Source organism: Lynx rufus, unplaced genomic scaffold (assembly GCF_022079265.1).
Source record: "Lynx rufus isolate CCGP_SWC_20201006 ecotype Redwood Valley unplaced genomic scaffold, mLynRuf1.p SCAF_9, whole genome shotgun sequence".
NCBI lineage: Eukaryota > Metazoa > Chordata > Mammalia > Carnivora > Felidae > Lynx > Lynx rufus.
This window is the reverse complement of record NW_025814897.1, coordinates 99,798,245-99,812,119: the sequence shown is the minus strand read 5'-3', so window position 1 is coordinate 99,812,119 and position 13,875 is coordinate 99,798,245. Positions and strand designations below refer to the sequence as shown.

Genomic DNA, 13,875 nt, shown 5'->3' with positions numbered 1-13,875 from the left:
GAGGTCACTTTAAGCTCTTTCTTTACTGGTGACATTGACCCATTTTATCCTGCTCTTCCTCAGACCCCCCCTCCTCCAGTGTCACTCAGTCTGGACATCTGTCCCAGCCCAAATCTCACCTTCTACTGTCCTTGCAGCCCAGGGGCTTGTCTAGTCGGTGTCCTGCTGCAGTCCCCTCTCCTCAAACCAGGGAAGAGGCTCGCCTGAAGAGTGCCCTGGGCCACCCCCAGTTTGGCCTCTGCCTCAGGCCTCAGTTTCCCCATCTGCTAACTTGGGTTGATGATGCGTGTTCTGTGGAGGCAGAGGGTGAAGCTCTAGGGAGGTCACGGATGAGGAAGAGCCCAGGGCTCTGCGCAGCCTGCGCAGGGGCCTCCTCCGTGCGGTGCCCCTAGGCCCTGCGCGGCCCCCTTCCTCGGCGCGCCCCTCCCTCTCCCTTCTCCTCCCCTCTCCCCCTTCCCGCCGCTCCCCTGCCACTCCTCCCGGCGGTCTGCTCGGTTCGCTCTTCAGCCGTCCTCTTTCCCTAGCGCCTCGCTGCCCCGCGCCCGCCCCGGGGTTCCGGGGTCCCAGCGCCCCGCAGCCGCCGCCGCCGCCGCCGCCGCCACCGCCGCCGCCCCCGCCAGGCCCGGCCCCGCCGCAGCGCGGGCGGTCAGTGCGCAGCCCCGGCGCCCGCCCGGAGCCCGGAGCCGGATCGCGGGCTCGGAGCGAACCCGACCCGAACGCCGCCCCCAGCCAGGTGAGGGCAGCTCCCGGGCGGGGAGCCGAGGTTTCTCCCGTATGGAAGCGGGGGTGGGCGAAGGCGCGGGGGAGTCGGGTCCTTTTTTGCTGAAAGGAGGACCTGGGAGCCTTTTCATGAAAGAGGCTCAAGGGCTTTCACTCCGAAGGGATGGATGAAGGAAGGATGGGATGGGGGGAGGTCTGGGGTACCCCTTCCTGAGAGATTTATTTTTTCAGGAGAAAGGATTAATTGCTTCTGTAAAAGGGGGACTTATCTTTTGGGGAACATGAGGGGCTTTCAAGGTGGGAGGAGGTTCTGGCGGGGCTTGAGGGAGGGGGTCATTGGGGAGTGGGGTTTGGCGGGGAGCGGGGCTCTGAGATCCCCTTAGCTTGACATCGCGGCACCTCCCCCGTCGGTTCCGGGGCTCTGGGTCTGCCCCAGCTCTATGTGTCCCAGTTTTTTCTCTTTGAAGATGATTATTTTGAGCCTCACCTGGGCAGAGCCAGGATCAGCCATTTCCTTTCCTGGAGCTCTGAGGCCCACCTGACACCCTCCCACCTCTGACCTGCGGCAGGGAAGGGGTTTTAAAGAGGGATGGGGACCTAGGGAACCTGGGAAGTGGGCAGTGGTGGGTGAGAAATGGGCAGACGCTGGGTACTGTACACACACAGGAACACCCTCTGACCCTCGTGGGGTGCACCAGACTCTGCAGGGAGATTGTTGAAGGCAGGGTGGGCAGGTGCTCCTGGGGTAGGACCCGCTAGGGGAGGAGCAGGGTCAGGAAGAGTAGTGATGTTCCCATACTCCCAGAAGGCAAAACGCTAGAGTTTCTGCTTGTCTCGTTGGTTTTATTTCCTTTTTGCTTTCTTTCTCCTTTGCCCTGGATCCCAAGATTCATTTCACTGACCTCTCCTCCTCTTTTTGCAAAAAGGGAAACTGAGGCTAAGGACAGGTTGGCTGGAAATATATATGTCTAGGAGGAAAAGATGGTGGAGAGAAAAGCATACTGAATTTGGAACCGAAAGACCTTGGCTCAAGGTTGTCTCAGTGGGCATGGTAACCTTGGGCCAAAATGCTTCCCCTTGTTTGGGCCTTGACTTTCTCATCTATAAAATGGGAGAGGGCCCCCTGCCTTGCAGGGTTGCTGTGAGACCAGATGTGTCCAAAGAACTTTGTAAAAGGGAATACTCATGAGGTGCAATCTTCACCACCGTAGACGGGTCCCCTCCCTCTTCCCTGCCTTCATCAAGGGTATTGGCTAGCCCATGGGCTGCCTTTGTAAGAAAGGCATGTACTCTGGAATGTTCAGCTAGGTTAGGGACTTGGGGTCTTTATTATGAAAATCAGAAAGAGGCACACTTTTCCTTCCCCAGGTGCAGCAGCTCCGCACCATTGGGCAAGTAGAATGTGGGCTAGATTCCAGTGCCCACGTACCCTAAGGTGAATGGCGTTGTGTAGGGTGCAACTGCACCTGGCAACCCTTCTCAGCAAGCCCCAGGGTCTCTAAGAGACACCAAACTACACACACTCCCAGGGCACCTCCCATGGAAGCCCAAATCCTAGGCTGTTGCCAGCTCACTTTCTTTCCTGCTTTGTCTCCACTTCAGGGCTTTTGGGTATTCAAGCCCCAGAACCTATGCCCTACTAAGAAGCATGGTGGAGTTAAGTGTTGCCTTCACAAGCTCCCAGAGAGAGGAGTTACTGAGTCCCTAATTCCTTATGTCCAGAACTTGATCAGAGTACTTTTTTCAAGGCCGAGAACAGAAGCATCTGCACACCTGGGCAACAATGCCCTTCACAAACTATGTTCACACCTGCTATCTCAGAGCATCCTCATTAAGATTGTGAGGCAGGTCTCCTCTCCATTTACATAAAGAAGGCCAATCCCAGTGAAATTAAGGCACTTGCCTTAGGTTTCACAGCATTTAAGCAGTAGAGCCAGGAACGGAGTCCAGTCCTTCACTCCACGGCTGCTGAGAAACAAAGCTCCTAAGCTCACAATCTTGCCAAAGCCTTGCTGGAACTGTTGCTCTATTCACAGCAGCCCCTCGTTCTCCCCTTCCCCTCAGTGACCAGCCCTCAAGCCCAGAGGAGAGTCACTGTCTCTTCCTCCGCTTTCTTGGGGGGAGGGACCTATGTCAAAGCCCAACTGTTCTGGCCTCTTTACTGCAAGAAGGGCCCCTGGGGAGTCCAGAGTGGGAGCTGACCCTTGAGTGGGTCAGAGGCCAGGAAAGGGGTCAATGAGCAGCTATGTCCTGTCCTGCCCAGATGGGGGTTGAAACAGTGGCCACCAGGGAGGCCATCAGTACAGAGAGCTAGTGCCTGAGTGAGGGGCAGGCCGAGGTCCATAGTATAGCCACAGAAAATGCAGCAAACCAGGCTGAAGGAAACTCAGAGACCCCTGACCATCCACTGTGTTGCTAAGGTGGGGAGGGGGTAAACCCAGCTGACAGGACTATAGGCCTCTTAAAGCATTTCTGCTTGGACCTGTGGTACAGGTGTGTGAGCTTTCACTTGAGAAAGGGGTTCAGTTCAGTGCTTACAAAAAAATAATAATAAAGGAGACTCACTGGCCTAATCTAATGGTTATTCCCAAAGTGTGGTCCCTGGACCAGTGGCATCTGCCTTGCCAGGAACTTGTTAGAAATGCAAATTCTCAAGCCTCATCCGAAACCTAGTGAATGGAAATTTGGGGGTGGAGGCCCAACAATGTGTGTTCTAACAAGCTCTTTACCGGACCCTGAGGCCGGCCGAAGTGTGAGAACCGCTGATCTAGTCCAAGTCTGTAGGAAACCGAGTCCTAGTTGTGGGTCAAGGGCAGGGCTATGAAGATAACTCGTCTCCCAGTCTCCGAACTCTGGGCATTTGGAGGCGCCCCCAGCACAACCGCCCACCCTCCTCCCCCTTTTGCCCGCCCCCCTTCCCAGGCACCATGCTGCTACTCCTGCTGGGCGTGCTGGGCCCTGCCGCTTGCTGGGCCCTGGAGCCGGCTCCGGGCTCGACGGAGCTGCGCTCTGCCTTCTCGGCGGCACGCACCACCCCCCTGGAGGGCACATCGGAGATGGCGGTGACCTTCGACAAGGTGTACGTGAACATAGGCGGCGACTTCGACGCGGCCACAGGCCAGTTCCGCTGCCGCGTGCCCGGCGCCTACTTCTTCTCCTTCACGGCTGGCAAGGCCCCGCACAAGAGCCTGTCGGTGATGCTGGTGCGCAACCGCGACGAGGTGCAGGCGCTGGCCTTCGACGAGCAGCGGCGGCCAGGAGCGCGGCGCGCCGCCAGCCAGAGCGCCATGCTGCAGCTCGACTACGGCGACACGGTGTGGCTGCGGCTGCACGGCGCCCCGCAGTACGCTCTCGGAGCCCCCGGCGCCACCTTCAGCGGCTACCTGGTGTACGCCGACGCCGACGCGCCTGCGCGCGGGCCGCCCGCGCCCCCCGAGCCGCGCTCTGCCTTCTCGGCGGCGCGCACGCGCAGCCTGGTGGGCTCGGACGCCGGCCCGGGGCCGCGGCACCGGCCTCTCGCCTTCGACACGGAGCTCGTCAACATCGGCGGCGACTTCGACGCGGCGGCCGGCGTGTTCCGCTGCCGCCTGCCGGGCGCCTACTTCTTCTCCTTCACGTTGGGCAAGCTGCCGCGCAAGACGCTGTCCGTGAAGCTGATGAAGAATCGCGACGAGGTGCAGGCCATGATTTACGACGACGGCGCGTCGCGGCGCCGCGAGATGCAGAGCCAGAGCGTGATGCTGGCGCTGCGGCGCGGCGACGCCGTCTGGCTGCTCAGCCACGACCACGACGGCTACGGCGCCTACAGCAACCACGGCAAGTACATCACCTTCTCCGGCTTCCTGGTGTACCCCGACCTCGCCCCCGCCGGCCCGCCGGGCCTCGGGCCGCCGGAGCTCTGAACCCCGACCGGAAGAGGAGCCCAGGGGCGGCCCGGGGCGTGTATGCCGAGCCGGGCCGTGGCCTGAAAGCCCCGCCGGCGCGAGCATGACGGCCCGCCCAGTGTGGCTGACTCTGCCAATAAAGTGGGCCTGCGTCGGCGCCTGTCTGCCCGGGGTCCTGCGCTCTGTCTTGTCTGCGACGCTGTCATCTCGGGCTGGTGGGATGGGAAGGCACTGACTACTGCAGACCGGGGGGTGGGAGTCGGAGGGCAGAAGGCAGGATTTGGTCAGGCGCTGGGAGGGCGAGGAGATGGGAATTTGATTAAACTGAACCCTAATCACCCGACCCCTTGCGGGCCTCCCCTTCAAATCCTTGTAACTCCTTCCCACTGATCTACGACGTCATTCTTAGGGTCTGGCTGGTTCCTTCTTGTGACAAGGGGCCACACCGTGCTAACTTTCTGGGAGGATGGGATTCAAGGAAACAGAACATTCCTTCTTCTAGCAGGGCGTGTGAGGAATGAGTTGATACCTGGTTGCCCCAACTCCTGCCTTCCCAGGACAGGGAGGGTGTTTTGCCCAGGACAAGGGTTAAACAACTTACTCTGGCATAGAAGGACACAGGCTCCAGGAGGCCAGAACAGAACATTTAATGGAATAGCTACACAGGATCAGGACTACACCAGCCAACCTCAGCTTGTCTCTGCCCTCACAGCCTCACTCCCCACTCGAGGTGTTCAATTGAGCCTTGTTGAGATGGACCAAAAAATATCCGCTTCCCTGTCTCCACCCGCCCCCTCCAGAAAAGGTAATGTTTCTCCACCTGCTTTCCTCCTCTCCTCCTCCAACAGACAGGACTAAAGATGTCTAGTCTATGGCTAGTCCAAATGGGGAACTTGGGGCTCAGGGACTCCGAGCACTGGTTGGACTTAAAAGGGGTATCTAAATTAGGACTGGGTGCTGAGCATTCACAAGGCTCCTGTAGATTCCACAGGACTTGTTATGGACTGCCAGGGTGGGAGTTGGAGCATCTAACTTGGCTTTCTTGAGGGCAGCTTCTTTTTCAGCATCTCTTGAGCACACTTCTCAACCCTGACCCCAACACACACACACACACACACACACACACATACACACACACATATACACACACCCGCGAGTCTGTGCCTGCTGCCTGAGACCCAGGCTCTTAGCCTGCCAGGGCTCAGGGAAGAAAATGGGGAAGGGGTAAAGTGGGTTCCAGGGTACAATCCAAGGCCAGAGACCTGAACACAGTGGAAAGAACACTGCCCGGGTGGGTCTGGCTTGGGGTAGGAGTTGGGGAGGGTCAGGGAAAGGGGTCAAGGATCAAGGCCCAGGGTCCCAGAGAAGGGGGCTGCCCCTGGGGGCAGAAACCCTTGCATAGGTCCCAGAGTGTTTCCTGTGCCAGCAGGGCGAAGACCTGGGCCCAGCGACCTCTTTCCTCAGCCTCACTAGCCTTATGGAGCCGGTAGACACAGGACAGGCTTGTGAGGAGCAGGTGTTCAAAGTCCCAAGGGCTAAGAGGAGGCCCTTTCCGCAGGTCCTGGAACTGCTGCAGCCGCTGCTTAGCACCCTCCAAGTCACTGGGCACGTGGTGCTGCAGGAGGAGCCTGAGTCGGCGGCCTGGGCGTGTGGACGCCAGTTCCTCGTCCTGGATGTGCAGCTGCCCTATGACATCCAGCTCCAGCCCAGCCCAAAGCAGCTGTAAGGGGAGCCGTGTAAGGGGTGGGCTGGGGCCTGGGGGTGGGGGCAGGGCAGGGAGCAAGAGTGGGCTAGGGGGGCATAAGCAGGCAGTAGGACCCATGCTGGGTGGCCCCCCTCCCCCAGCAGGCCCAGCTTAAGACATCCCCCTTCCCAACCCTGAGCTTAGGGACCTCTGGACATTCCCACCCCCATATCCCAGGCTGGAGGAAAGACCTCAAACATCACTTCCGGGGCCTCTGGCTCCTGCAGGCCACCTCCCACGCTGGCTCTGTTCATGGGCTGCCCTGGGGCAGCAGAAAAGAGTCAGGCCCCTGCCAGGCTCCACCCTGAACACCCCAGCCTCCCAGAAGTGCCCCTTAGCTCCTTGGTAGGGATGCCAAGAGGTTCTTCTATCTACAAAAGAGTAGGAGTGCCACCCCATGTCCTCCTTTCCTTACAGACACATGCACATTGACATCCTCCCTCCCAGGCATAAGTCTTGTGATCCCAAAATCATCATCCCAAACCCAGATACCACCTCGGCAAGTGTCCAGGACTCCTCCTTGAACTTCTGCAGTTCCCTTGGCAAAAAGCTCCAGACCACTGGGTCACAAGACACTTCACTTCCCACTTCCCCTCCCTGTAATCATCTGGGACAGTGTGATCTCAAATAGTGCCAGTGACTCTCCCCAAAGGTCAAGGACCCCTTTTGGAGGAACCTGCTCCTTCCTTGCTCCTCAGTAGTGCTCATGTGGAGGCCAGGGAAGCCAGGCCAAGGCGGGTTGTCTGCTGCAGCTTCCTTCATTTCACTCTGGTCTGCTGCCCAGCCCTTAGAATGATTGTCCCAAGCCCAGGGCAGGTCTGGAGGTCCTGCTTTGCACACCTAGAATAAGGCCACTGCCCAGCTCTGTCCAGGGCTGGCACTGAGGGCACCTAGGACTACCTCCCTTCATTTCACTTGGACCTTTCTGATTCTGGGGTTGGGGCCCAGACCATTACCACGTGCTGCACAGGTCAGTCTGGTACCCACCTTGCCCACAGTTTCTAGGCCCTGCTGGGTTCAGATAGAACCAAATTTAACTGCTGTCAGCCGACAGCCTTCCTTGGTTCCCATCCACCCCACCCTAAAGCCCCGGTACCTGGATAGTGCTGGGTTGCAGTTACCCCAGGGAGAAGGCAAGTGGCTACTATTAGCCAATCCAGGAACTGCATCGTCCTAGCTGTGCCCCACCACGTCCTTTAGGTCTTTCTCTCCCCAGCTGCTCTCTGCTCCTGCATCCGCCTGCCACACACCGCAGCTCCAACTTTCCACTGCAGGCGGCTCAGGCGTTTCCTATTTTGTGTGTCAGCCTTCAATGCTAAACAGGGAGGGGCTGGCTCTGACTTCCCAGGACCTTTCCATCCCATGGAAAAGTGGAATCTTAAGTTGTTGGCAGTAGAAGCCTGGCTCCCTGCTTGTCAAGCCCTCAGCCTGTTCCTGCCCAGATGGGCGGGATGCTTAGTTAATAGAAAACGGAGCTTGGTAGCAAACAGCTCCAGCTTGCCCCACCCTTCCCCTCACCCCCCAAGAGGTAGGAAAGAGCCCAGCAGTAACGCTACCTTACTATCTGTCCTCACCCCCAAAACATCCTGCAGCTGAACTCAGGCTTCAACACCCAGTCAGGCCCAGCCCAGCCTCCAGGGAGCCCCTCAGCAGCCAAAAGCATCAGCTGCAAAGCTTGGTCCTGCAACTGCATTGGTCCTCCAATGGCATGGTGAGCTGTTTGGGTGGTCTCATGGACAGGCAAAGTCGAGCACTTCCAACTTAGGTGCTCAGCCACCAGCCAAACAGGCCCCAGGCTGGCTGGGGTAGGGAGTCCTGTCCCCTCGAAGACAGAGCTGCAGCTTCCGAGTACATTCTGCACCAGTCCTGGGATCTCTTTTGCTTGCTTACAACATTCTCAGCTCTGGCTAGAGTCTAGGAAGATTACCTTAGCCCAAACATGATGGGCCGTTAGATTGCAAGGAGGTTTCATGGCTCAAGACTCAAAAATGAGTCATGGCTCATGGAACCCTGTGGATGCTTAGATGAGATGGGGGGGCGGTTCCCTGGTTCCACCCAGGCCCCTCCATCCATCAGCTGCCACCAGACGGTCGGCTGTAACAAGGAGTTTTCTCCTCTAGTTGTTAAGGGCCCTCCAGTTTTTAGGAAATGCCATGCCACACCCATCCTAAGCCCTGTGGACCATGAGAACTTTCCATTTCAGCTCCAGAACCCTCCCTCAGAAGTACATCCAGGCTTGCAGGTCACCATGACTGCAACTGCACTATTCAGTCCCATTAAAAGAGATTCCTGGTTTGGCAGAGTCTCTTTAAGGGAGAGGGAAAAACCCCTGCTGAATCTTCCCTTTCCCGAGTCAAGCTTCACTTCTACCCAAAAGCACACAAGAAGTGGTTAGCCTAAGGATTTTATTTACAGGGACGCTTAGTATAGATTAAGGCGTTTTCCAGTATCCACATGCCTTCCCTGGAGCTACTTGGTTTCAGGTTTCTTGTCCCCAGCTTCGAGCTTGAGACTTTCAGGGGGCTGCCGATAGGCAGGGAAAGCCTCCCAAGGGCTGTTCAGGTCAAACTTGCGGAACTCCTGGGCCAACTCCACTGGCTCAGCCACCACCCGCTTCACCTCATCGTCATAGCGTAACTGCAGAAGAGAAAAGCAGGCTTAAGCACTGAGGAAGACCTTGTTCAGAGCTGCTAAGGAGCCTACTTTCCCAAGGCTATGGGGGACTTCACCAGTCTCTTTACTTCCCTGTCCTTGACTGCTATCCCAGCCTCTGTCAACAAGTCTCCAGGCATGTCTGTATTACCAATCAAGTCCCATCCCAACCACAATCCAAAACGGCCTGCAATCACCCAGTCAGGCTCCCCTGCTCACCATCCCCACATCATAAGCTCTGAGCTGCTTTCGCAGCACAACTGACTTTGCTCACCCATCCACTCTTATAAGGAAATGCTTATAAGCATTTGTTGGGGATCAGGGAGCAAGTCTGTGGCTGAAAAGAGTAAACCTAAATTGGCAAGCACTCAAGTTCAGACCATGTGGCTTTGGCACTATCACTAGAAAGGTGCAAGGCAATAAATCTGGCATAGCTTTTCTTTTCTGTTTTTTTTTGTTGTTATTGTTTATTCATTTTCAAGAGAGAGAGAGAGCGAGCGAGAAAGAGAGAGAGAGAGAGAGAATGAGTGGGGGAGGGGCAGAGAGGAAGGAGAAACAGAATCTGAAGCAGGATCCAGGCTCTGAGCTGTCAGCACAGAGCCTGATGCAGGGCTAAACCCATGAACCGTGAGATTGTGACCTGAGCTGAAGTTGGACACGCAACCGACTGAGCGACCCAGGCACTGCTGGCATGGCTTTTCTTGTCTGGAGGATCAGCTGGATAAAGTACAGACAAACAGGTGAAGAGGCAAAGCAGGTAAGGGAGGCCAGACAGTGAAAATGAGGAGAGGAAAGGAGTCCTGACCAGAAGTAGCTTGAGAAGGAAATGGGACCATGCAAAACATGAAGAAAGCAGGCATATGTCGGTACAGAAGGGGGGATTGCCACTATCTCAGCATTTCTAAAAAGTTACTTTTCTACAAAATGACACATACGTTTGTATGCAATGGACCATCTTCCTGCTCATAAACAACCTGTAGCACAAGGGTGGTAAAGCAAAGCACTGAAATTCTTCCTAAGGCCCTTGTAGTCACATGTTACTAGTCCTGCCTTTAACCATCCTCAGGGGCTAAACATTTAGTGTCTTCCCTGTCAGCTGCCTTCTCAGAGATCCAGGGCAGGGTAAAATGATCCTCCACTTTCAGACCTGTGGACAAAGTGTGTCCTCAAGGTTGCCTTGGTCATTAAAATGATCATTACGATAATGGCTAATGTCAATTGAGTAATTACAATACACTAGGCTTAACATCATTTAGCTCAATGTAAATCTTTTAAGTAGATTTTTATTTATTATTATTATTTTTTAAATTTATTCATTTATTTTTGAGAGAGAGCGAGCACACTTGAGTGAGGGGCAGAAACAGGGAGAGAGAGAATACCACGAGGTGCAGAGAGAGAGAGAGACAGAGAGAGAGAGAGAGAGAGAGAGAGAGTGGAGCTCAAAGCAGGGCTTGAGTTCACCTGAAGCAGGGGCTCAAGCTCACAAACTGCAAGATCATGATCTGAGCCCAAGCTGGATGCCTCACGGCTGAGCCACCCAGGCACCCCTAGCTCACTGTAAATCTTATTAGTTAAGTACTACTGTTCCTGTTTTGCAGATGAGAAAACTGTCATAGATAAATTAAGTAACAGACCCCAGATTACAAAACTGGGACTAGGATTTGATACAGAGCCTATGCTCTTAAATCACCACAATTCACAGACCATATTTCCTTCCATGCTCAGCACACCCCAGGTTCCCTGCCAGTCTTTCCCTGAGGCCATTTGCCCTAGTTCAAGGTTCCTCCTACCTCAACGTAGCCAGATAGGGGAAAGTCTTTCCGGAAAGGATGTCCCTCAAAGCCATAGTCTGTCAGGATCCTCCTTAGATCAGGATGGTTAGCAAAAAAAACTCCAAACATGTCCCAGATCTAGAAAAAAAAGGCCCTCAGGCAACTCAGTCCATCAGCCAACACACGGGTGAGGATGCACTGCATGCAGTTATTTCAACTAATTCTGCAACTCTGGCCCAGAGGCAGGATCCACTATGTCCAGAAACTCACCTCCCTCTCATACCAGTTAGCTGCCTTATACACAGGAACAGTGGACTCAATGGGTGTCAGCTCATCTGTATAGGTCTTCACACGGATCCGGGAGTTGAAGCGCAGAGAGAGCAGGTTGTAAACAATCTAGAGAGAACAGAGGAGCTGGAAGACCAAGATGGCCACAGGGTCTGAGGCACGAGGTGGGTAAGGGTTCTACCTGTGAACCTGCCTTCTGTCCTGAAGCTCAAAATCCTCAAGATTCTTATATTTACAACTACTTCCAAAGGCCTAAGCTATGCTACACCTTAGGATGTCAGCATGCCTGTCTTTGCTCATGCTACTCCTGGCCCCAATCCTTAGCAAGCTAATTCCTGATCTCTTGGTCATCCTTTAAGATTCAGCACATTCTCTCTCCCTTCAAAGAAGCCTCCCATACAGGACTCTGAGAGCCCCTCTTGCAGTCTCATAACATCTAACATCCCATGCATTATATGTTATTACAGTAAGCTCTTTATGTGTCCTTCACCCTCACTAGAGCGTGGGGGACTCCTTGAGGGCAGGTGTTGGGTGCTACTTCTCCCTTGATCCCAGGATCTGGCCGATAGTAGATGATCAGTAAATATCAACAGCTAAATATATGGAGAACTTGCTCCATGCTGGCAATCTACCTGTACGATCTCATTTCATCCTCACAGCCACTCTATATAAAGTAGGGACAGTTTCACATATATTTTGCACATAAGAAATCTAAAGCTTACAAAAACTAAACAAAATGCCTGAAGTCACATAGCCTGTTAGTGGCAGAGCTAGGATTCAAACTTGAGGTCTGCCTAATCCAAGGCCCCAGTTTAACTGCTGTGTTGTATTGTTTGACCCAAACCGAAACTGAGGAGGACTATGGTTCCCGTTGGTAGCTGTCATCCTAAAACTTGTCTGTCCCTTTCCTTTACTCCCCAAACCTTCTCAAATCTCCTGACCTCAAAACGGTTTTGCCGGGTGGGGACGTCCACTGCTGTCAAGTCAGCCAAGGATTTGAACTGTGCATTGGTGTGATCCCTGAGGAAAGTCAGCACTGGGATGACTCCGTCAGGATGGATACAGATCTCTAACTCATTGAAGCAAGACACCTGCAGACGTGGAAAGGGAAAGGTGAGGGAAAAAAGAGCTATTGAGAGAGCAGTTAACGTTAGTAGGAGTCCTGGTTGAGGGCAGAGAAAGCAGTCCAAGTGGGGTAGAAGAGTCTTTGGTTTCTTTGATACCAGGCTGCCTACTCCTACATGCCCTGAGAACATGGTTCTTTCTTGACCCATGACCAAACAACAATAGTGAATATTACCTGAACTTGTTGGACATACTTGGGCAGGATTTCAGCCACATACTCTCCAAAAGCTGAGAGCTGCTTGTGGGCCACATCATTCCGTGGTCGGACAGTGGCTGGAAGGAGAAGGCATATTTAACAAAGCAATGGAGAAGGCAGCAGCCATGCCTACATTCAGTCTCCTGGGTCTGTAAGGGGTATTGTCTCCCAGCAGGGCTCCCTGCAGAATCCTGAGGAAGGTGAGAGTGGAGGGTTCCAGGGAATAAGAATTGATGAAAACTTAGGGAAAATGTCACCTACAGAGTCCACAAAGACTCTCCTTATTACTACTGCGTTTGGGGTGTTTGCCTCTTCTCAAAGCTACTCCCTAGTTCTTCCTTCACAATGCCTGCATTTTTGTTAAGCAGTGTGTCTCAATTCTTTTACCAGACCAGGAACTCTTTAAGGGTGGGAACGAGAATTTCTGCTTTTCTGTATCTCCTTATCACCTGGCTCACAGCAGGCTCTCAAGCTAAGAGCTGCAGGGCTGAAGAGCCCTCACAGATTAGTCAAAACCCTTTCCCCCCGCCATTGAGGTAACTGAGGGCCAGAAAGGGGGAAATACCAGGTCTCTTGACTCCCAGTCTACTTATGTTGATTGTAATATATCTCCATACACGCATGCATGCAACCCTAAACCATGAGTACCCACACATCATAGACTGCACACATCATGGTTAAGTGTTGTCTGACTCTGGCAGCAGACAGGCCTGCTCTGTCACTCGCTAGTGCTGTGACTCTGGGTAAGTTACTTCTCTGCATTGTTTCCTAATGTATAGTAAGAAGAGCACAATGCTATCTACCTCGTAAGACTGTCCTAAGGACTAAGATCCCTCGCTAAATCGCTTAGCAAGGTGCTTGGCACACAAGAAGCACTCAATTAATGTGAATTACTATCATAATGGCTCTGAGACCCAAACGTTGTTTCCTGATCTCAAAGAGCTGACAGTTTAATCGGAGAGAAAAGGAATCATGGAAATGGACAGGGGTCAATCAAGGCCGTAACAGGGAGCTAAAAGGGCACAGCGAAGAGTTCGATTCTGCTTGCATGAGGACCACTGCAGTCAGGTCTCCACAGAGATCTGCCAAAGGACGCAGGGAAGGGCATCCCAGGACAAGGGCAAATATCCAAAAGAATGAAGGGTCCCCCGCCTGTAGTCCCGAGAAGGGCCCGGCCCACACATACGGCGCGTGTCTGCCGCGACGCTTTCCCTCCTCACCGGCAGCAACAGCACCGAGGGTCGCCCGGCCACTGTACGGAAAAATAAGCGCAGAGTGAGGCCTGATAGGCTCCCTGCGCCAGGCGCGCCTCCGCTCCCGCCCAGGGCCTCCGCCAGCTGCCCCCTGCTTACCCCTGGCCAACGCCACGGACCCTACGAGACCCCGCCACCAGCCCCTTGCAGCAGCCGCCGTCGCGGCCATGTTCCAGGTTACAGACCAGGCATCCACGACCCACAGGACACGGAACCCCAAGGGCACGGACCGGAAGCGGAA

The 13,875-nt window shown here is 54.5% G+C and overlaps 3 protein-coding genes across 4 annotated transcripts; 1 reads left to right on the top strand and 2 right to left on the bottom strand.

Annotated features, from left to right (window-relative positions):
• The first annotated feature begins 3,647 nt into the window (after nt 1-3,647).
• C1QTNF4 (C1q and TNF related 4) lies at nt 3,648-4,733 on the top strand. Its single transcript, XM_047072404.1, has one exon. It carries the CDS (start codon nt 3,648-3,650, stop codon nt 4,620-4,622), a length of 975 nt encoding a protein of 324 aa, XP_046928360.1. The 3' UTR covers nt 4,623-4,733.
• A 1,195-nt stretch (nt 4,734-5,928) lies between these two features.
• FAM180B (family with sequence similarity 180 member B) lies at nt 5,929-7,706 on the bottom strand. Of its 2 annotated transcripts, XM_047071870.1 has the most exons (3): nt 7,445-7,706; nt 6,540-6,610; nt 5,929-6,324 (listed from the first exon to the last, which is right to left on the bottom strand). In XM_047071870.1, exons 1-3 carry the CDS (start codon nt 7,515-7,517, stop codon nt 5,929-5,931), a joined length of 540 nt encoding a protein of 179 aa, XP_046927826.1. In that variant the 5' UTR covers nt 7,518-7,706. The 2 variants fall into 2 exon arrangements, with proteins under 2 accessions (XP_046927826.1, XP_046927827.1); XM_047071871.1 differs by lacking the exon at nt 6,540-6,610 and having other exon boundaries at nt 5,929-6,359.
• A 1,030-nt stretch (nt 7,707-8,736) lies between these two features.
• Nucleotides 8,737-13,853, bottom strand: NDUFS3 (NADH:ubiquinone oxidoreductase core subunit S3). Its single transcript, XM_047070816.1, has 7 exons — nt 13,734-13,853; nt 13,568-13,633; nt 12,361-12,458; nt 12,002-12,151; nt 11,043-11,168; nt 10,791-10,910; nt 8,737-8,985 (listed from the first exon to the last, which is right to left on the bottom strand). Exons 1-7 carry the CDS (start codon nt 13,801-13,803, stop codon nt 8,818-8,820), a joined length of 798 nt encoding a protein of 265 aa, XP_046926772.1. The 5' UTR covers nt 13,804-13,853; the 3' UTR covers nt 8,737-8,817.
• Between the last annotated feature and the right edge of the window lie 22 nt (nt 13,854-13,875).

Excerpts from the sequence above, each read along its gene's own strand:
- C1QTNF4 (XM_047072404.1), top strand. The coding sequence starts at position 3,648 with ATGCTGCTACTCCTGCTGGGCGTGCTGGGCCCTGCCGCTTGCTGGGCC.
- FAM180B (XM_047071870.1), bottom strand. The coding sequence starts at position 7,517 with ATGCAGTTCCTGGATTGGCTAATAGTAGCCACTTGCCTTCTCCCTGGG. Across the intron at positions 6,611-7,444 it reads TGCAACCCAGCACTATCCAG|GGCAGCCCATGAACAGAGCC; the intron begins GTACCGGGGCTT and ends CTGCTGCCCCAG. Across the intron at positions 6,325-6,539 it reads CCCCGGAAGTGATGTTTGAG|CTGCTTTGGGCTGGGCTGGA; the intron begins GTCTTTCCTCCA and ends CTCCCCTTACAG.
- NDUFS3 (XM_047070816.1), bottom strand. The coding sequence starts at position 13,803 with ATGGCCGCGACGGCGGCTGCTGCAAGGGGCTGGTGGCGGGGTCTCGTA. Across the intron at positions 12,459-13,567 it reads CGTCGCGGCAGACACGCGCC|CCACTGTCCGACCACGGAAT; the intron begins GTATGTGTGGGC and ends TTCTCCTTCCAG. Across the intron at positions 11,169-12,001 it reads CCCGGCAAAACCGTTTTGAG|ATTGTTTACAACCTGCTCTC; the intron begins GTCAGGAGATTT and ends TGTTCTCTCTAG.